The 23784-nt window shown below is 37.3% G+C and overlaps 1 protein-coding gene across 4 annotated transcripts in view; it reads left to right on the top strand.

Annotated features, from left to right (window-relative positions):
- LOC122351051 (leucine-rich repeat transmembrane neuronal protein 4) overlaps positions 1-23784 on the top strand; it is a 167092-nt gene that overhangs the window by 67489 nt on the left and 75819 nt on the right. For 2 of the 4 annotated variants that reach the window (XM_043247896.1, XM_043247895.1), the window contains one exon: positions 4616-6156. In XM_043247896.1, the coding sequence (XP_043103831.1) occupies positions 4642-6156 (1515 nt within the window). In that variant the 5' untranslated portion in view covers positions 4616-4641. Of the gene's footprint in view, positions 1-4615; positions 6207-8355; positions 11001-23784 lie in introns of those variants that run through there. The other 2 variants (XM_043247898.1, XM_043247897.1) reach the window with 2 other exon arrangements.

Below are 23784 nucleotides of genomic sequence, written 5' to 3'. Positions count from 1 at the left end.
GACGTGTTTTAATGTTGGTGGCATGATGAATGAGTTTTAAGATCAAGGGCTGGTTTACACGCACTATTTGACTGCATCTTGGCTGCCGTTTCTTTATCGTGATGAATTGGATGTAGGAAGGTGGGGGAGGCCGAGATGCACTTATGTTATCATGCATATATGCGGAGAAAGACAAATTAAATGGAGGTTTTCAGGTTGGCTCTTTTTGTACTTAAAGCGTGACTCATGAGGGTGACTCCAACCGCTACGCTGTGAGAGTTAATTAAAACTTTGAGAATTTGCATGCAGACCCTATTGGGCTGTACAGTTGCTCCTTGTGTCCTTGTGTACCTTTGCATAACTTCGTGTGATCTTGCCCAAGGTGTTCTGTGTAGCTGGTAATATTGCAGAGACTAAATTGATTTACCCGTCTCTCTTTTTCTAATTAGGCTGTTCTGGCCTTCCCAAGTGATGTGTGGACAATTTTAAGGGCTAGAATGCTTTACGTTAGACTAAAAAAGGAGTTCTGCGCGGTTCACATGTCAAAACCGCATAGAAAAATCCTTGGCAACAACCTACAGTATTTTGCTGGAGAGTTTTTCACGGTGCTGTGTAGTAACCGATTACATGTAATCTGGATTGCGTAATCAGATTCCAAAAATTAAGCACTTGTAATCAGTGTTGGGGGTAATGCATTACAAGTAACACATGTTACGTAAACAGATTGCTTTTTCAAATCAATGTATTACTTTTCACCTTACAAGAGAAATTCTGATTTACTTCAAATAAGCAAAGCATTTTCTAATGACTGGCAGCTCTCCTGTCCCCACTTTGAGAGAAAACAGGAGAAAGTGCAGAGGCGTTGTGTGCACTTTGCAAACTGTTGTTTGGACTAAATGTGAGCATACATCATTTACTCATCTCACATGCAGAGAAACAGATGGAGTGCTTATCAAAATGACAGTGAATTGCAAACCTGCAATAATTAAACATGTCGAATAATATCCTAATATGTATTTAATTAAATTAAAAACAAAGCAAGCGCAGGCCAGATGAGGGTAAAGAAACAACACAAAGTATTTTCCATGAAATGTTGCACAATTTGTTACTTTTCTTGTAATGCGTTACTTTTAAAAGTAACTGTCCTCCACTGCGTGCAATTAGATTATATTATATTTTATAATGCTCTTAATTTAGAAAGTTACTTTTTTATTGATTACAAGATTACATATTATTCACATGGTCACATAACATTCGGGTAAAGAGGAATATTATTATTTATATAAATTATAATATTTTTATTAAATGTTGTATTTTATAATTTTATAATTATAATAACTATAATTTATAAGTAATCTACACAGCACTGTTTTTTCAGTGTCAAACACCTCAGTTTTACCTCTTTTGAATCCATTCAGCCAATCACGGCATCTGGCAATGGCACTTTTACCATAGCTTAGCATAGATCATTGAATCCAATTAGACCAGTAGCATCACGTTCGAAAATGGCCAAAGAGTTTCGATATTTCCCCTTTTTAAAACTTGACTCTTGTGTAGCTATATCATATACTAAGACCAACAGAAAATGAAAAGTTGCGATTTTCTAGGCTGATAAGACTAGGGACTATACTTTTCCGGCATAATAAACAAGGAAGTTTGCTGCCGTACCATGGCCACAGCAGGAGCAGTGATATCACGCAGCGCCTGTGGAAAATAGTCCCCAGCTTGCAAGACATGCGCCCTGTGCAAGCGAGGTGGTCTGGCTGCTTTCAGGAGCTGCGTGATATCTTGTTGTAACTTTTCATTTTCCGCCAGTCTTAGTACACAATATAACTACAGAAGAGTCAAGATTTAAACAGGAAAATATTGATAACTCTTTGGTACTTTAAAAAATCTAGTTATGTACAAAAAAATGTACAAATCTAGTTAAATCTAGTTATGGTAATTGTTTGAATGTCTAATATATATATACAGTGGTATGCGAAAGTTTGGGCACCCCTGTAAATTTTCATGATTTTCCTTTATAAATCATTAGTTGTCTGGATAAGAAAATTAAATATCATATAGGAGACAAACACAGTGATATTTGAGAAGTTAAATAAACTTGATATGATTTATGGAAAGTGTGTGAGAATTATTTGAACAAAATTAGTCATGTGCATAAATTTAGGCACCCTTGTCATTTTATTGATTTCAATATCTTTAGCACTAATTACTGGAACTCAAAATTGGTTTGGTAACCTCAGTGACCCTTGACCTCCATACACAGGTGAATCCAATCATGAGAAAATATTTAAAGGAGGCCAATTGTAAGTGTTTCTCCTCTGCATCTTCTCTAAAGTGTGGCAAATATATATATATATATATATATATATATATTTGAGTTTGAGCTTGAGCAAATAACCTTCATTGTGTTACAATGTGAAATGGGTCTAGAGAAGTGCATATGGAGGTAAAGCTACATGTCCAAGGATTTTATAAGGCTCAGTGCTCAAAACAGGCTTTATATTTTACTTTATAATACAATATGTTCTCATTCTTTGGATTTACAAGCAGCGCTAACATGGACTTTTACTAGGAAAACTTTTACTCTCACTGGGAAACAGGCCTTGTGTTATATAACTACAAACTTCGGCTACTTTGCACCATAACACCTTTACTTCAGACTATTTACAGGAAGATTAGGGACTGTGTTTTTCTCTCATTATTTTAAATAAATTCAAAGGCAATTTGCAATGCCACACTGAACCGATTGTCCTGTAGATAACAGGTTGTTCGGCCATCCTACGCTCTGTCTTCAAGACTATTAGATTAGCCCGTTTCATTCAATTGACCTACACAAAATGTTTCGATTAGATCTAGATCTGGAGGCTGGTAAACAGTGGTTGGGTTGGATGATTCAAACGCATTGCTGCTCACCATTGTACATTTATACAATTACTTTTATATTTACTCAATAGTTGTAATATGATTAAAGGTTCAGATGGTAAGCCTTTGTGCTGGCCACTCAAGATAAACCAATAATTTCCTGTTTTTGCTCCAAGAACAGCAGACAAAGGACTGTTATCAATTTTGGCACACCCTTAGCTCGAGAAAAAAACCCTCATCTCTGCCCAAACTGAGGAAAAAGCTCAATCAGATAACAATGCATAAAGAGACACTGAGCCAGCCTGAAGAGGAAATGGAAATTTTCACTGTCCTTCATTGATTGGCAAAGATGTTTTCATTGATTCAAAATATTATGCTTTATTTTTTTTTTTTTCTTAAAATAGTAATTTAGTCATCTTTTTGTAGTTTGTTTGTTGTATGAAACCCATATTTCTTATAGGGAATACAAAAGGACAAAAACTCTGCTGGTTGCTGTTTTCAATGCAATTACAGTGAATGGGGCTGAAGCTTTCAAGCTTTATAAAGAACACAAAAGCACCATAAAAACATATCACAAAAGTAGTCTGACTCATACACTATATCCCAAGTCTTCTGAAGTCATTTGATAGCTTTGTGCAATGAAAAGACATAGATTTACATCATTATTCACTAATTATCATCTTCTCCAGTGAGCTGTTAACCTCTGCGACTGGCTCATTGAGTCAGTTAGTTGAGCTTGAGAACCAGTCCAATTTGTGAACGAATCATTTGAATCCCGAATTATTCAGATCATTCAGTTGTGAAGCGAATTAATCGATTCATCAGACTCAAAAGAATGATTCGCTCATGAACAGGGATGCCATTAATGGGAGAGAGGAAGAGGGATTGTGTTTAGAACAATTCTTGACGAGGGACAAGGGGCCCGAACATCATTTCTGCCAAGGGGGACCTCACTGTAAACTTCTGTATTGCACAATCAATCACAATTGATCAGAATTTGTAGAATTTTGTAGCAATGTGTATTTGATTTACTCTTTTTAGTTTCAAAAACAAAATAATCGCAAGGACATCTGGGCATCACTCAAGTCTCTGTATTGTTGTTATACTTGTGTATCTGTTTTTCATCTGTAGCTTATCTTGCTTGATAGAGTAGTCCTCTTTATCCAAAGAATTTCCCAGTGCTTTTTGATATCATACTATGATCCATGAGCATAAAGAACAGTGTTCTTTCAAGTCTGGTTTCTCTACCACAGAGACTGTTTATACCAGCCAGTTTGTAATTATGGTTATTAAGAAACCTTAAGGGGAATGTTTTTACTCACTTATTTGAATAAAGTTACACTTGCCTATTGAAACCTTTTGGATGCTTCAAGGTAAAGGTTTATATTTGCTTTCATTTTTAATTAAAGTACATGAACTGGGAAAATCAATTGACATCGGCATTTTTTAAGAATGCCAAATACTGGTCTAGAGCAACAATTTGCATAGTAATCACATTAATGGAAAATTAAGAGAAGGTAAATAAAATTCTGACTTGAAGCAACACAAATAAGTTTCTACTTTCCTCCTACGTGCAAGATTTTATTCAGTAAACACTGGCTATGTAATTTGATAACCTACTTTGTGCAAACTGTGCAGCGGGACTAATTAAGTATGTACTAATCCTTGTAAGTAAGTTATCATCAGTTTTTGACTAAATGCAAAAGACTAGGATTCAGCATTGACCGAATCATGGCTTATCCCTTCTTTCTCTTTGTGTTTAATGCAGGATCCCTGGTGAGATCCCGTTGGCTGATGATCCCCCTGCTCGTGCAGGCCTGGCTCTTGGCTTCCCAAGGCAGAGTCCGAGAGAAACCGTGTCCCCGAAGCTGCCGCTGCGATGGCAAAATAGTTTATTGCGAGTCAAATGCCTTCCGCGATGTGCCAAAGAATGTTTCTGTGGGATGCCAGGGCCTCTCTCTGCGGTACAACAGCTTGGTGAACCTCAGGGCTGGTCAGTTTGCCAGCCTCAGCCAGTTAGTCTGGCTGTACCTGGACCACAACTACATCAACGCAGTTGACAAACAAGCCTTTCAGGGTGTTCGAAGACTGAAAGAGTTGATCCTCAGCTCTAACAAGATCACACATTTGGAAAACAGCACGTTCCATTCGATCCCCAACCTACGCAATCTGGACCTGTCCTACAACAAACTTCAAGTCCTGCAGCCGAATCAGTTCCAGGGCTTGCGCAAACTGTTGAGTCTCCACATTAGATCGAATTCCCTCAAGACGGTTCCCATGCGAGTGTTCCAGGATTGTCGAAACCTAGAGTTCCTTGACTTGGGCTACAATCGACTGCGAAGCCTTACCCGTAATGCATTTGCAGGACTTCTCAAACTAACTGAGTTACATTTGGAGCACAACCAATTCTCAAAGATAAATTTTTCTCATTTCCCACGGCTGAACAACCTCCGTGCTTTGTATCTGCAGTGGAATCGGATAAAGTCGATAACCCAGGGAATTACATGGACCTGGACCTCTTTGCAAAAGCTGGATCTTTCTGGAAATGACCTGCAAGTGTTGGATTCAAGCATCTTCCAGTGTCTCCCTAACTTGCAGACTCTTAATCTGGACTCCAATAAGCTAAGCAATGTGTCACAAGAGGCCATATCAGCTTGGATCTCTCTTACTACCATCAGTCTTGCTGGTAACATTTGGGAATGCAGCCCCAGCTTATGCCCCCTTGTAGCTTGGCTGAGGAACTTCAAGGGGAACAAGGAGACTACCATGATTTGTGCTGGACCGAAGGAAGTTCAGGGTGAGAAAGTCATTGAGGCTGTTGACACACATGGAATCTGTAAGATGACCCCCACCCCTTACCAGCCAATCTCCTCCACCGTGAGCTCCCAATCCAAACCTGGACGTTTCCCCCTACCCACCATGTTCAGGGTGAATGAGAAAATAACACGCAACAACGCTGTTGCCCCTTCCCCGACAGCCGCATCCCCACCCGTCCCTGAGCAGGACTTTGAGCATGTTTCCTTCCACAAGATAATTGCCGGCAGTGTCGCCCTCTTTCTATCCGTGGCTATGATCTTGCTAGTGATCTACGTCTCCTGGAAGCGTTATCCAAGCAGCATGAAGCAACTGCAGCAGCATTCCATGGTGAGAAAACGCCGGAAAAAGACGCGGGAGACAGAGCGCACCCTCAGCTCCCCGCTTCAGGAATATTATGTGGACTACAAACCCACAAACTCTGAGACCATGGACGTACTGGTCAATGGGACAGGACCCTGTACCTACACCATCTCCGGCTCCCGAGAATGTGAGGTATGATCCGTCGCCCTCCTAAAATCCATTACCACTGCGGGGAACAAGAGGTAAATGTCCAGTCGATGTGAGGCAAAAAAAATTGTGTTGTCTCCCCTCCTTTCCGCTGCTAGCTGTTCCCCTCTAATGGGTAGGAAACATGGGTCAGTGCATGGCAACTTGAGTCATATGTTCTCTGGCTTATAATCAAAGTTTTGTTTCCTCCTTTTACCTCAGGTATAGTAAGATAAAACATCCTCGAGCCAAAAATACCTTATATCAAACAAAAGTGATATATCAAACAACAGCACCAGTTTGGGAAACGTTTACTCTCTGCTGGCTTAAAGCAAAATATTGAGTACTTCTTTTAAAATATACCACTGATTGGCTATAAACAAAACAATTGGTGTAGCTTCAAATACTGGGTCAAGTCTCTGTGCATTGTTCCTTTCCTATCCTCTGTGTGTTTTTGCATTATTATCAACATGCAACACCCCAGGCAAATGGCTGTTAGGTCAAATAAATTGCGGTGGCCTGCTTGTTTAAAGGAAAGAGACCGAAAAAAAGACATTGATGAAATGTGAGAGCTAATATATCGGTCTGATTCCAAGATAAATATTTGCCTCATTTTCCATTCACAGTAGCAGTGACCGGATTATTGAGGGGTTGGAGAGATTTCCCTTAATCATGCACTTTGTCAGACAAATCAGCAATTCAGGGCGTAATTAAAGATACACATTGCTGATCCTTGTACGTAATCCCACCACATGGCCACTCTTGGCAATTGCGTCCCATTTATGCAATGTCATAGGTTCTCCCCGTGAAATATGACAAGGCCCAGGTCCAGACATAGAGGAGCTTGAGAAAATAAGCATAAGGCCTTTTGCCACAAAGCAGCTACTCAGGGGAGTCAAAGTACACATACATTACAAATTGCATTTCTATTCAGGCCGTAGCAAAAGCAAAGGCAATCTTCCTGGTAGAAATAAATTCAGTGTTCACGGGTCTAATTATGCATGGCTTTCAGCAAAGGTCATCTTGAGTATTCCCTCCATCACATTGCCGGAAGTGTTAGAACAAGTTTGAGATCCATAGGGAGTCTAGCTTACAGGACAGCCATCATTTTGTTCTGTTTTGTTGATTTAGTGGATTGTAGGTAAATCTGCGTGGCAGTTATATTCTCATTGTAAGTAATGAGCAAGCTCAGGGGATGCATTTTAACAGCTTTAAAAATGATAAAGCTGGTTTACTTTCAGCTTTGCACTGGAAGCAATAACAAGAAGTATGTCCCGTGAAACAAGGTCAGATTAAATAATTATTAAGGTGAATTAATGAAATTCACAAATGGATAGAATTTACAAGTGTTTGACTAAGAGGCTTAGGGATTTGTTTGGAAGTGTTATGGTGATTGTCTTTGCTTTCGCACCAGTACAAGGTAATATTTCATTTTAGTGGTTTAATCTGCATTGTAAACAAGGTGCTGTGCTTTTGCGCTTATGTATCGTTGCTGTGTTGATTCATTTGCTTTATGGTTTTTCTGTTGTTAGCATCCATCATGTCCTTTGCCCCCTTTGTTGCTCCTGTTGTTGTGTTTTTTCTGTCTTTTGACAATTACTTACGTTTTTCAGTAAATGTAGAACTGAACCCTGCATTTTATCAAGTAAGCCTTACCGCTAATGTGTAACACAGTGATATTGGGTAATATCTGTATGACCTTATGTGAAACATTTTTTCCTGTTGTGAAAGCATATCATTTATCGTGCAGTATTATGCATTCTATATAACGGTAGGTTGTTTTTCTGCTGATTTTACTGTACAGCTGCAATTAAAGTTTAAGCACTAGCTCGGTTTTTTAGGTGCTAGTGTAGCATGCTAAACAACAGAAAATGTGTGAAAGGCACTATAAGCCTATTATTATCAACACCATCTTTTGCAATACCGGCTTTTATGAAGCATCAAAGTGAACTTCCCACCTATAATTTAAAATAAGATCTATACACAGTGACAGACACACACATGCTTCCTTTTTAGTAAATTTGGTTGAATCCTGCTAATTTTAGCACATTATAGCTACAGTCTGAGATGGAATATAATTGGGATGTAAGTTTGTTCCCCTTCAGTCTTTAATATTTGGATGTATCCTTGTACTGTGGGAATATATCTTCAACTACAAGGTTTTATAGTCTGCCTGACTCTCCATCTTTCTCTTTAATCGTACAGTTGCTCTCCTGCTTGAGTTAGATGAGTCCCTGACAGCTTTTTGTTGACAAGGCAGAACCACGGGAAGTCCAGGCAGTGGGCCATTACTGAAGCCCCTTGATGTTGTGAGCAGTCAGGCTGGCCATATTTACAGCGAGAAGGACGGTGATTCTATCTCGGAAAATTGGAAGTGTCAAAGAGCGAGATCAGAGACATAAAGCTACGGCTGTCAGAAAGCAATTTCTATCGAACGGTGATAACCTGTGACCTCCTTTGACCGCGGTCAGTGGCATTGCTCATACGCACAGATCTGCAGAAGAGAAGAGGTATAGAAAAACTTTGGGCTGATAATATAGTGTGATTGTGAACCGGACTGTCTCCAACACTCACAGATGAACGCACTTGTTTCATTTTGAAATGGATGCTTGGCACGGTCGATATTTAGACATATGAATTTTCGTGTGTTTTGTAAATTTAGTTTAGCAGAAATGAGGAGCTTGATAGCCCCTGGTCACTATATGTTTTCCGATCTCCTTTTATGCCTCACTTAAAGAAAGACACTTGTACAGCCTTGATACAACATCAGAGTGGGCAAATGATGACAGATTTTCATTTTCGGGTTCGGTTTCTTTGTAAAAATGCTATGAAATTCCTTTGACACTTTTGGTAATGATGTAAGTTTCATAAGTAACTAACTAGGAGCTGCTTCCAGTCTTCGAAGATGAAGAAATAGTTTGATTCTACAGCATCCTATCTGTCATTGCAGATGTATTAATGAGAGATTTGTATATAACGCCACTGTGAAGTCCCTGTTTAATCATTGTGACCATGTTTTGGCATTTCTCCAGAAGCAGAGCTACTGTAAAAAGCCAGTGGGCTTTGGCAGCATTGTTTCAGCGTATTAAAATGAACAACAGCTTCCCTGAAACTACAAATGTCCTCTTTAGCAGAACAGGGCCCTCCCAGAGCTCTCTGTTGGGTCAGCTCCTTTTGCTCCAAATGGCGAAGGCTTCGTCCTTGAGATCTGGATGGCTTCCCGGTGTTTCTGGCCCAAGCAGCGGTGCTTCACCTTTTCTATCGCAACTGTCCCGGGCAACCCAACCTTTACGCGATGGTTGTTTCATACAAACACAGAGCTGGGACTTAAGAGATTAATGCTTGTGTTTGTATCGGTGTGGTTGTGCATCTCTTTTTCAAGGACTTTTCTTATGAATATTCAGTATGAATGTGATTCTGCAGGGATTTCAGACAACAAAACAACTCTGTTCCAAGAATTACCTCGCAAGCTTATTACCTGGACAGCATTTTCAAATTACATATGTATTCATGCATCATTTTTTTTTTTTTGAAAGATGACTCCACTCCTGTGCTCACCAAAGCTGCATATACTTATAAAATGCAGTAAAATCAGTAATATTGTTAAATATTATATATTTTTTTAATTATTTGAGATGCATAGCCAAAATGTTAACATCATTACTCGATTACTATTTACACAATCCATCAGAAATCTTTATAACATGAATTATTATTGTTGTTTCTTATTATTATAAATATAAGTTGTTGATTTCATTTGATTGCTGACAAACATATTCATTTGTATTTATTTATAATTGTCTGACTTCAAAAATTGAGGTTTTATCATATCATTGAATCCATTATCATATTGTATCATACTGAGCATATGTACACTACAAACCCCAAAAAGACTACTAAACTAGTTGTGCATGCTATTCTTGGATTAGTTAGCAACATGCTAACACCAAACTCTGTTTTAGCGTCCTGCGCACGTGTTGTGCACTGCAATATTTCAAATCATACATTTATAAGCTTCTAATTGAGTTAGACATCTGCTTGAGTAGGCAGCAGACAGCAGGACAGCTCACAAGGTTTTGGAACAGAGCTGATGTGTATTTATAATAAAAGTGAAATTCTCAGGGAAGAGATGACATATGAATGCATAAAGAGTACGTTCACTCATTTGACATCTGGGATGCGGTGCTAAATGAACATATGTCAGCTACAAACAGTCCTTTATGAACACGAAGTGAGGGCGATCCTGCTGCAGTGGAAAAGTTGGAAGGAAGCATCCAAACAGATGTCTTAAATTTCGCAAACTTTAACAAAACTAGGCCGTAAGGTAGCAAAATATAACCTAGAGGCGATGCAGCTTGGGTTGTTAGTGTCTTGTTAAATGAAACATGCCAGTGAAGGATGCTGAAGGCTTTCCTGTGGATTGGAAGAACAAATTGCTAAGAAATCGAAAGCAGAATCATTTAGGCCTTACTCACTGACCTTGATTGTAAAAGCAATGCGGGGTACAAACAGTCATAATGCTTTCACAAGCTTTGTGTGTGTGTGTATGTGTGGATGTTGTACTGCAATTTGGTGTACAAATTGTGGGGCCTACCAGAATAAATTTTATTCAATTTATTTATTCAATATATATTTATTTTATTTAAATTTAATATTTAATTTTATGTTATTTCATTGTATTTTTTTAGAACATTTAGAACATTTATTATTAATCAGTCAGTTTTCCTATTTATAAGGTCATACAGTAAGCATATATGTTTATTTTATTTCATGTTGAATATTTCACTTTTTTTATTTTTTTAATATTTCATTAATAATTTTCAGAATAGCATGCATTGATGAATTGTGCACAGGAACGTTCATTATTACTCAGTACGCAATAAAGTCCTCTTTGTAAGCTCATACAGTAAGCGTATATTTTTAGTTTATTGTGTTTTACAATAGCATACGCCGATGAGCTGCATACAGTAAAACCACGAAAGGTTTTTTTCGCTCTTTAACTGCTCTTGACTACACAACAGCATTAGAGTTTCACTTACTTTTTCTTTCTCTTTCTATAGTTCTATAAAGTAAGGGAACAGAGCAATTTTATAGCACTGACCTGTCAGGTCAGATAAAATAAAAGTCACTGATGGGTGTATAAAGCCCGAGCTTTAACGGTGGCTCTCAGGCAAAGCCAGACCTCTAGTGAATTAATGAATTGATAATGAAATTCAATTATACAGTTCCATTCAGGCAAGCGTTCGGGACAAAAGGTATCATTCAGGCGGATGTCGTAAGCCTTGACCCCAGATGACTGGAGCGCTGTTGTTACTGTCGGAAAGATGCTTGAACCAGGATAAAAGCGCTTGTGATATTGATTCCAGGTGAGTCCATGAAACATTTCACCAAACTCTACAGATGCGCCTAATGAAATGAAACCCTTCTGTTCTCGTTTAGCTCGTTTTCCTTTTTACAACATAAGTGATTTACATAATTATCTTCTCTGATTCTCATAATCAGAAAACTTAGATATAGAATATAACGGTGCAATCTGGAAAACAAAGTGGCATTTAGACAATTTAGTAACTCTTAAAATTGTCTAAATTTCATTGCATTGGATAACAAACTGGCAAGTGTTTTAGGATCATTTCTCTTTATGGGTTTTAGATAGTTTTTTTGTATTTTGTTATGTTTTATTTTTACTGGCGTGACTTCAGTTCTTACCGTTTTCAATGATTTAAACTTCATTTTTACTTCCACTTTTGAGTGAAACCAAATATTTAGCGTGAGAAAAATTTAAAATAATATTTTGGGTATTGACTGAAGGCGGAGTACGGCATTATATTTCGAGGAAAACCAACAAAAACAGCCTCTTATTTTTATTAAAACGGTATGCACCGATAAACCATTCATAATAAGTAAAAAAATGTAAATTAAGAATATAAAAGGAGACCATTTTGCTGAATTTCATTACATGCATACATGCTTGTGATGCCGTAAAGTTGGTTTTACGGTTAATTTACAGTAAACGGCCTGGATGGACTGGGAAGAGAGGATTGCCTTATACATATTTAATTTTGTATGCATACTAGGTTGAACTAGTTTCCTTCAAAATAGCAAGGAAAACCTGGTTTTCCACTACATGACCCCCTTTAAAGACCCATCGATGCACAAGGGATGGGATAAGAAAGTAAATGCACCCCCAACCCCATCCCCCCCGTCGCTGTCGCTTCTTTCCTACGGCTGTCCTGGTTTTGGCAGTGTTTTTGGAGTGTGATAAACAGTGAGAGACAAACACACACACACACACACAATGTGGTGGAGCTGCACCCTTGTCTGTCTTTGCTGGCAGAGAGGCACGCAGCTGTGAGGAGGGCATCGCTTTAGCCTTCATTGTTGCAGTTGAGTGTAAAAGCTTTGTTTTGGCTGGCCACACGGCTCAGGTGCCTTTATTGAGCGTGGGATTGAATCCAGGCTCACAGCTGCACGCGTAAAGCTACTCAAGAGCACCTCTTCTGGAACCGATTAGTTTTTTAGCACGCTTTGATGGAAACTAGTTGGGTATACACTGATTAGAGAATAACTATTCAGCAGTCATCTCCTAACTGTGCTTCAGGTCTAGTGTCCGTTGAACCAGGCATTTGCATTTGGGAAGGTCTGCTCTCTTTAGAGTGGATTTTGTAAATAATATCCAGTTCCAGGAGAAACTGGATTACAAATCTAGTGTCGTGCAAGATTCTGTACCAACGTATTCGATACTTGATTTTAAATGATAGAAACTGAGATGTGGATAACACTTTCGATTTGTATGATCATGACATACTCTGTAAAAATTATTTTAATGAAAAGTAGCGAATAAAAACAATCAATATTTTGAGAAATGAGTATTTCTTGTTTCCACAATATAAATAATTTAATTCAGTGGTACGTGTTATTATTTATAACATTTGTTTAGAAATTTTTGATATATTAAATTAGAGTAAATTGTATTAAATGTTGTTGATCTGAGTCTTTAACTAATAAAATATTTTAATTCATGTCACATTATAAAACCATATTATTTATTTGTGTTCATATTAGATTGAAATATTTGTGTCAGATACACATATCACATCATCTGAAAGCTGAATAAGTCTTCCATTGATGCATGTTTTGCTAGGATAGGAACATTTTTGGCTGAGATGCAACTATTTGAAAATATGGTCTTTACTTAATATTCTGGTGATTTATGGCATAAAAGAAAAATGGATCATTTTGACACATGCAATGTATTTTTTGCTGTTTATGGCTTGCTACATATCGCATACGAGTCACATATGATCTATATAGCACAGGTTTTGACATCCTGATTTTAGGATGCACTTAAGAACATGCTGCTTATGAACATAAACCATTTTTAATTTTTAATAAATCATATGTGCAGCTTATACCGTAAAAAAAAGATACATCGGGTTGCGGATCTGGCTTGTTTCAGTACAAATGAGGTCCTGGTTCTCTTCGTAGAAGACATCTTTCTTGGACTCTCTGCTTTTACATCAGCACTCCGCCGAGGTCCACCGGCTTGATTGACAGGAAGGTGATTTCATTTTAATTCAGGGCCCAAACCCCCAGTTGATCCAGTTCTGACCAGAGCTAGTCAAGCGTTAACCGTGTCTCGCCCTGCTAACCGCGACCGGTCTTGACATGTTTCTGCTCGCACTCCTCCCGAGCCTGTGCGATTGAACGCGTCAGATAGTTTAGAAAGAGAATATGTATTGCGTGATAAAGACAACTTGATGACAGTATTATTTATTCATGCAGTGATATTCCTATTGAGTAATATTTCATTTTGCTCTCTTAAAGAAACATCTCTCTCAGTGACTTCGCAGCCGCATGATTATATCATCGACCATCAAGCGCGCTTTTATTCCAATGCAGAAACCAGCACAAATGTGATAAAGATGCTTTTCGGCAATATCATAAATAATTTACCATCTAGGCGGCACGGCAACCATCAAACTGGGTGCAACTTGTTGAGTCTATCCAAAAGAGTTTTCATCCAAAAGTGGAGCGTCTATCGATCAATGCAGCGCGGGACCAATGAACATGAGACCCTAATTGTATTTCCTCTGGCTAGAATGACTAATACCTCCGTGTTTTTTAACATCTTTTCCTTTTTGTGTGATCTAATGGCCTCGCGCCTTCTTAAAGGGCCGTTAAAACCTAATAAGATCTTTTTTATCCTGTGTGCTTGAAGCAACTCTCACTGGTCTGGCTTTAAAATGGAGGCACTGGCGTCGGTTTTGCCCTGGAAATGAGACGATTAAAGTTTAACGGCGCTTAATGCACGCGTGACTGTCAGACGGGCTGACTTCCTGTCAGCGGTCCCACCTTTTCACTTTCTTCGGCCCACCCGTTCCTGCTCCCACGTCTTCTGGCTGTAAAAAACAACAGTCCGCGGCTCAGAACCGCCGTCGAATGTCAACGAGTGATGAGTCACTTTGCACCCGAGTGCATTTAATGATGCGACCCGAAGCGGGGCAGCTAGACTCCTTCTGCCTTTCATTCCTTTCTCTGCTTCTCTCAGGGTTTTTTTAGGTGAGTCCTACAAACCTCCTGTTCCCTTTCTTCCATTTCTGTCCTTCTTTCCCCTCAGTCAGAGAGAGTGATTCATAGATTTGTTTCTGAATTATTAAACTAGTTCAGCTTTTCAAGTTTTCATCCACTTTTCTTTAGGAATTTATGTATTTTAATCAGATCTCGCATATGGGGTAGTAGGAGCTTCTACTGACCTTATGGTATCTCCATTTCTGTACATTTTTTATAGCATAAAATTCTATTTATTTTAGGCATATTTATTGATCTATTGTTGTCTATAATACAATAGACAACAATATTTTATTTTATTTTATTATTATTTATTGTTATTTTTTGGTAAAACCATACAATAAGGTTAATTAGTCAACAACATTAATATATTGTGTATATATATATATATATATATTTGTATATATATATATATATATATATATATATATATTTTTTTTTTTTTTTTTTTTTGTTATTCAGTTCAGTGCTGTTTCTTTTGTTGTTGTTGTATTTTCTTTCTTGCCATAATAATAAAAAAGTAAAATGAAATAAATAAAAAAGAATACTAACAATAATAATACTGGTCGATGGAAATGCAAAAAAGGTTATGACAGTAATACATAAGGATTTTATATAGAAGTAAACTTGCATTCAACACTTAATGTGATATTTGTCCTTATATCACCCCAAACAAAAAACATGGCTACAGTTTGGAAATTGAATACGCCATCGACTCATTTTTCAAAGAAAGCAAAAACAATGTGCAAGAACGGCCCCAATTTAGCTGTTTTGTTTCTCACCGTCGAAAATATTCTCACTTTAATTAGATCTGTCCGAGACACAAAGCAAAAATCTGATGAAGCGGCTGACGTTCGCTTCAAGCCCGAAGCGCAAAAGAGTAATTACCTGGCCTACTTTACTCAAACCTGTGTTCCTTCTGAGCGCTCCGTGAGCATTTTGCATGCTGTAAACGCCTCACTTGTTTTTAAGTGCTGCCAAGCATTCTGACAAAACAATTCAACTTCTGCTCCACTTCATCTTTGCGCCTCTCCAGAGGTGAGGATACTTCACATGCTCTCATTGTGCCGCTTCTTGGCGTGGAGCAGCGACGCACCGGATATCACGAGTGCCTGCAAGTGGAGACAAGAGGCCGAGCTCTTCATTACAGGCAGTTTTGGCCACCGTCGTTTAAACCACACGCCGCAATCGAGAGACTGTTGTGCTCTGCGAAAACAAACAAATCCCAATGCCCCGCATGAAACCCTTCAGATTTATTGTAAAAATGTGTAGCGTTCGTTTCGATTCAGTAATATTGTGAATTTTATGATGTTGCGTGTTGAGTGGCTGACGTTGAAATCTACGCCAGTTTGTATTTCTTCATTCTAGCACATATACCTTTAACCATAGACAACATTTTTACACCGCTATATTTTTTTTTTACTATTAGTTGCATGCATGCATCTGCAGATTATATTGGTTATATTGGCGTGTACCCTATCATTTTTCTCCGTAGTGCTGTTTCTATTTCATTTCTATTTAATGTAGTAGTACAGAGTAAGTAGTAGAGTAATACAACATGTCATGCTTACAGAAAATGTAAAAAAAAAAAAAAAAAAAGTAAATCCATGAATTATTTAAAAATAGATGATTACACTTTATTAATTAATTAAATTATTATTTTAAATTATTCTCAGAGGGGTACAACTTGAGTCTATCCAGAAAAGTGTATATATAAGTGTGTATATATATATATATATATATATATATATATATATATATATATATATATATATATATATATATATATATATATATATATTTTTTTTTTTTTTTTTTTTTTTTTTTTTTTTTTACATTTTGTTCTTGTCTTCTAAATTGCAATCAGATTAGATAAATCATTTCAAATAAATATATAAATATAATTTAAGGATTGAAGTTATTTACTTACCCAAGCATGAAATAAATCCTCTCTCCTGCGTTCAGAATGCAATATTTTTTTTGTACTTCAATGCCCAAAATATATAATTAACACAACAGAGCAATTTCCAGTGTGATGAACAAACTGGAAGTAATATCAGTCAAAATATCGTCTCTCTTTACGGCAGCGCAGCATGTTTGAAATGTCAATCGTTACAATGCTTTCTCTTTCACAAAAACAGTCAGTTTACAGTACGTCCTGGACAATATTCATTAAGCGTTACACAGGCGTTCCACTCTGAACGCAGCCGGTGACCCTAGAAAACACTCGACACAATCAGCTCCGAAAACACTTATTTGCTCGCCGTTTTCAAACACGCCGTAGGAAGATGAAGTCCATTAATTTCCATCCCTTCTGCGTCGTATAAATCACACGCACATTCGCACCAAAGAGGACGCCACGCAGGGTATCACTTAAATGGCAGGAATCGCGCCACGGGCATCTTTTCGGGAAGATTTTTTTTTAGGCTTTTGTTCCTCCGTTTGGGGAGGATTCAAAGTTTTGGTGACAGGCCGGCTTTAAGGGACTGTGTCTGGCGGGCTTCTCGGTAAACTGATTCCTCCTGGCAGCTGGGAGAACATCAGTGCCAGCGCAGACAATGGCGTACAGATCATCGAGTGCCGCCGAGGAGATAGCGGGAGCTCGATCAGTTTCTGTGGTTACCAGATTCTCTCAGCCAGAGGGTGTATTTAAGAATGAGTGTGTCGGTTCATGAGAGGGACATGTCAGCGCTGAGCATTCCTACAGTACATGCCGCCGTATAATTTGTGAGATTGCTTGACAGGCTGCATGATAAATATGAATTTGCTGAAGGAAAACCCTTCGTGTGGAAAGCAGGGCATTGAATAGAATATAAAACAGGAGACGATTTTACATACCTTGAGGCTCATATACTGTATATTCGTATTAAATTCGCGACGCTTTATTTACAGGAGACACAAAAAGTGTTTGCGGTCGTAAAAATGTATGCGTGTCAGTGCATTAGAAGGAAAATATTAAAAAGGTCCCGACTGCAAACAAACGGCGCCGACGTTTTTTGCTCATTTTCAATAAATAAGACTGTAAGTGTAGTTGTATCAACAATTTTAAGTGTTTGGATTTAGTGTTTATGTATATATGTATTTGATTAAAAAAAAATAAAAAAATAAAATAAATATATATATATATATATATATATATATATATATATAAAATAAAATTATTAAATGGTTATTTTTTGTAATTTTGAGTCATTTTAAATTGTGTAAGGCAAGTTTTGAAAATAAGTGGCTTATTAAAAATCAATGCCAATTGGCTTAAAATTTAATTATATAATGCAGATAATTAAAATTATTATTATGTTGTGTCCAAGTGCTTAAGGTCACTGTATATTTAAAGATATTATTTGTTATTATATACATTATTCAACTATAACAACAAAATATCTTATGTGCAATATTATAATTATAATATCTTAAATATCAATAATTATAAAAAATATACATTTGTGTGTGTGTATATATATATATAATATAAAATATTTTATCTTTATCTAGCTATTAGCTATTAATTGTATCCATGTACGTATTTTGGTATGATAATATTTTGGAAAGGCAGTTGAAACTGAATGATAAAACGTTATTCTAAAATATGTTTGATAGAGTGTTTGACAGATAGCAGTATGCGATTTATGCTGAGCTTCACATTTCCCATGTAAATATCTTTTACATCCTTTGCCTATGTGATGCACTTTACAGACCCTCGTGTTTTCCTTTGCTTTTTTTTTTTTTTCCTGTAATCCGTAATAGCTGTCTCTTATAGTTTGATTATGCATCATGGGCCATTTTTAGGGCACTTCATGTACAGAGTATGGACAACATTTGCATGCTACATCTTCCAGGGAGATTTGTTTTAGGTTGTAAAAACTGTGCACTGTGATTTCTAAACAGCGCCGCATGCTCTCAAGCGGACCGAGAAGACTATAGGCTACAGCATCTCCGATGTTAATTTGGCCTCATGTGTATCCCACTGAAACATTTTTTGGGTTTTTTTTAGCAGACTGACATCGATTCCCGTGCAATAGCTCCACAAAGTTTGCACCATCCATTCCTCCTTCCACTTTAACAAGATGTCCAGTCCCTGCTGATGAAAAGTCGCCCCACAGCAGGATGCTAACAGCTCCATACTTCACTGTGCGGATGCTGTTTTTCTGTGTGGGCAGCACTGCAAGTTGCACTGCACATATAGCTTTGAATTTGAGGCTAAAATAAGCTCCATCCTGGTCTCATCTGAGCACAAATCTTTTCCCACAGTGCAGCTGGGTCACTGTTATACTTTCAGGTAAACTCTAGAGGTGCTTTCACACGCTTCTTTTTGAGTAATGGCTTCTTTTGTGTCCTTCGTATAGAACGGGATTATACAGAGCTCTGTGTATGGTTGACTGGTCCACCTTCATCTGCTCGGTTTCTGGACTCCGTGACGCCTTCAAAGTCATCTTTGGCCTCTCTGAAGCTTCTCTTACAAGTCTGCTTTTATTTTTTTCGCTCCGTGAGTTTTGAGAGACAACCAAGAATACGGTTGTTTTGATGTAGCAAACGCTCCCTGACAAGCAAGCACTTGGATATTTTTGTACCGGTTTTTATTCTACTAAACTTTTATTTTCTTGATGTTATGTCAGCTTTTTAGCAACTTCCAGCTGTACATGAACATAAAATGATGACATTTTTTTGTGCAATTTTTATCCAGAAAGCGTGTAGTGAGTTTTCGTTAATACTGTTGTGGTAAATTAGCCTTTGCAACACACATGGCGTATACACTTTTTTTCTTCTTTTTAATGTAATCTTGCATTAAAATCTTGCGGTTAATAATGTATTTATTTATTATAAAAATAAATAAATGGATATATCATGAACTGCAAGGTCAAGATTTTAGCAAGTCTAAAAGTTACAATATATAGCAAACAAAAATATATGAACATTGAATAAATAAATTATATATGCTTAGTTGTGGAATAACATAATAAGTCCCTTATAAAATCTGAAAATAAATATATATATATATATATATATATATATATATATATATATATATATATATATATATATATAAAAAAAATGTATTAAATACACAAGTTTTTATAAATCCCTTGTTTGCACTATATGTAACTTTGTAGCATACTAAAATAAATCCTTTAAAATATATAGGGGGAACAAAATGTTATATGCTACATTTATGCTTTAAATACTCCTGCAAGGCATTCTGCAATATAAATAAATACTCCACTAAGCATAGCATATAAAAAAGGCTTTGGCTAGATTGAAAGTGCTGAATTTAACTGAGAATATTCTCCGCTGATAACGCTTGATTTGAGACCAGGGTGCAAGAAGAAGTGGAACAGGTTGCTGCCAAGTGAAAAAGTAAAAAGACTTCAAAGTCTTGTGAAAATGATACCCAGAAGTGCTATATCACGGTAAAAGCAATTTAGTAAGGGATAGGACATACTTACAGCCCATCTGCCAGCAGCTGCTGTGTAAATAGAGAGAGCCTCAAACAAGCCTTTGAATTTTGACCCTTTTCTTCCTCCTCGACTATCTAGAGGAAGAGAAAGAGCACTTTCCGGAGAAATCTGCTTAAAAATACAAAACGGGAGGCTATACATCTAACGAGAGTGGCAGGTGGCGACGATTTAAGTCTTACAAATAAAAGGTTCTCCGGTGCTTCAGCCGTTTTTGGAGTTTGTCGATTTCATAGACTTATCCATTTGGCTTCGCCAGACGAATGCGAACGCTAACAGCTCTTTCTGGTCATTACGGTCCCCACAGCATAATGGAAAATGCTAATGCAAAAGGAAGCAATAGAAAAGAGGATTCAACTAAAAGATGGGCCAAAGAAGAGTAATAGATATGCGAGAAAAACCCAGGGATGAGAGACACGGGCTGATGGGACGGCCAATCGATATCGCATGTTCGGTAAAACATTCCCTACGCAGATAAATCAGGATCTGAGATTATACAAGAGCAGAGAGCAGAAGCTTTTCATCAATTGCAGATCAGGAGCCGGTATCGATCTCCACGGCTGTGCCGCGTGTTTGACACCGGCCGCATCTCTCTGCCTCACGCAATTCATTTGGCGTTCCCCGCATCGCGCTCAGCTGATTGAAAACGCGAGAAATGAAAGGCCGAAGGAGAGCCGGCTGATTTAGCTCTTTTCCGCCAACGGCGTTCAAAGCCGCTGAGCCTTTTGCAAATTATGTTTTGATTAAGGACTGTTTAAGCGGACGCGCGAGAGGAGATGTCCTTATTAGAGCGACGCCGCGTACGTCCATCACGTCAGAGATTGAACGATCAGCTTCCGCGCCGAGCGGAGAAAGGGAACGATCGTCGTTCGGTTTGATGAAACGATCGATGCTTTCAAACATGCGTCGTAGACGGCACGTATTTACGCCTGAAGCTGCGACGGTTCAGACTGCCGGTCTTAATTAGGACATAGGTGGACATCTCTGTCTGAAGCGCTTTACTTGACACTCGGATCACATTGCACGCCTGTCATGTCGGATTTGTCCGCTGGTCAGAGTGGTGACAGTGTAGTCAGGGTCAAGACCGAGTCAATGCACGACATCCTGTCACTATTAGGCACAACAATAACAGCACGTTTTACATGCAACATAAGTGTCTCTGTGTTCCCTTTTGGTTTGCACTTCCTTTGCTTGGAGTATATCAGAATGCAATATAAATTTTTTTTTTTTTTATTTATTATTTAAAGGGTGTTTGAACTTTGTCAGGCAATATATACATCTTGCATGGTTTTATATATGATTTTATATATATATATATATATATATATATATATACAGTAGTGTAGTTACCATGTAGTTCACGCTGTCCCTCACATCAGCTCTATCCTCACGCTTACTGAAGACATAGCTTGCGTGGGAGCACTTTCTGCTCATTTTTAATAGATCAACAAATTAATAATAAATAAAAGTTAAATCAAAAATAATGTGTAAGAAATGCGACTGTGCCTGTATAAAGGAAGGAAAAGAAAACTTCACAGGTTACGCGTGCCATCGTTAGCAATTTGCAATGGTACTAATGTGCCAAATGTTCACATTAATACCATTAATTAATAGTCATTTCAATACTCTAGTGTAACAACATTACACTTGACACATGTATATGTGTGTGTGTGTGTGTGATATTTTCCATGAAGATATCTTGTAAATCAAATATATATTAAAACATAATTTTTGATTAGTAATATGCCTTGCTAAGAACTTAATTTAGACAACTTTTTTTCTTCAATATTTAATGTTTTTTGATTTTCAAATAGCTGTATTTCAGTTATAGTATCCCATCCTAACAAACGGTACCTCGATGGAAAGCTTATTCGTTCCCTTTATACATCCTATACATGTGCATGTAGTTGTGTACGTGTGTTTTATGTGTGTGTGTTGTCATCAGCCAATCGGTGTTTAGTCATGACATCATCGTGCCGCAGCTACAGAGCAATTAGTCACATGGCATTTACGGCAAGTCTATTGGCTTAAAAACAGCATCCACACCAAAGCGAGCGTGCAAAGATTGCAAAGTTGAGATTGTGTCCTGCCATTAAGATGAATGCTAACGCTAACTCACCCCCTATTATAGACCTCCTTTCTAGTATTTATGTCTTTCAGAGTCTAAACCGCGGGTTTGTTTACCATGGTAATGGAAGGTTTTCTATTAGGATTCCTTGAGCATAATTACTGAATAAAAGAAGAGAGCGAGGGAAGCTACTGCTACTGCTATAGCGTAAATTGAATATTGAACACGCGTCCTTCTATAAGGCCGGAGGAACGGAAACGTATGTGTCTGCCGTCTTTTAATGAGCTGCTTCAAATTCCAATTCTGCCGCAGTGACTGTTTCATTTCGAGACTGGTTTATATATCGCCTGGCCTTCTGTACCGACGCACACGTGTAATAAGAGACCCGCGAAACCTCTGGTGTTTTATGATTGTTTTAAAATACTCTGTTTCCCCTCACTTTTGCTTATCGTTGGCTCACAGAGGCTGATTTTATGAAATCGAGTCCCATCTCCGCCATGTTCCTGGGTGTCTCATGAGGCGCTGAGCTTTTCATTGTTTGCCTGGAGTACCGTTTTCGAGATATTCCTTCCTGCTAGAGATTCCGGTTAACCGTAAAGGGGACCCGGGGGCTTCGTATTCACGTTGCTTGTGAAACGATAGCAACTCTGTCGCATTTTTAACCAGTCAGTGGAGCGAGCGTCTGCATAACTGCAAAAGGAAGTATTTGAGAAAGTCGGCCTGATTCCAACTTTGCCTGAAAAGAAGCCTCAGAAAATAAGACGACAATAAAATGAGTGTCTTTGTATGAAAACCATCCTCTTATACAATCATTTTTATCAATAAATGCAGATTTTGAAAGTTCTGTTTATTATATCTAGATTTAGAAATCTGATTCATATATTCATTTACACATGCATTGCATGTATCTTACACAAACTTCAGCATTTAAGGCATTTAATCTATCTATCTATCTATCTATCTATCTATCTATCTATCTATCTATCGATTATTATTGTATTTTTTTTTAACAGGACTCAATCCTGGTCCTTGCCAGCATTTTTATATTTTGTAATATTATGATGTGTATATTATTTAAATTTAACTATTTCAAATATATAGATATATAGGACCTGGTCTTTTCAAGTAGGGCAGTAATTATATATTTTATAGTATTTAATATTATAATATTTTTGAATAAAATGACAGTTTTATTGTACTTCAAACTCAAGTTATTTAGCTTACTATATATATATATATATATATATATATATATATATATATATATATATATATATATATATATATATATATATATATATATATATATATATATTGCATATATATATATATATATATATATATATATATATATATATATATATATATATATATATATATATATATATATATAAAACATATTTTATTTAAAAAAACTACTTTAGTGACATTTTGTGAAATATCATAATTTAGTATGTTATTATTTGTTCTCTTTTGTCTTCATGGCATAGCTAAAAAGTTGATTATTTTGTTTTATATTTGTTTTAATGTTATATACCAGTATTA

This window comes from Puntigrus tetrazona, chromosome 8 (assembly GCF_018831695.1).
Source record: "Puntigrus tetrazona isolate hp1 chromosome 8, ASM1883169v1, whole genome shotgun sequence".
In the NCBI taxonomy this organism is placed as follows: Eukaryota; Metazoa; Chordata; class Actinopteri; order Cypriniformes; family Cyprinidae; genus Puntigrus; species Puntigrus tetrazona.
Note: the sequence above shows the minus strand (reverse complement) of the source record. Positions and strands in the feature narration are given on the sequence as shown.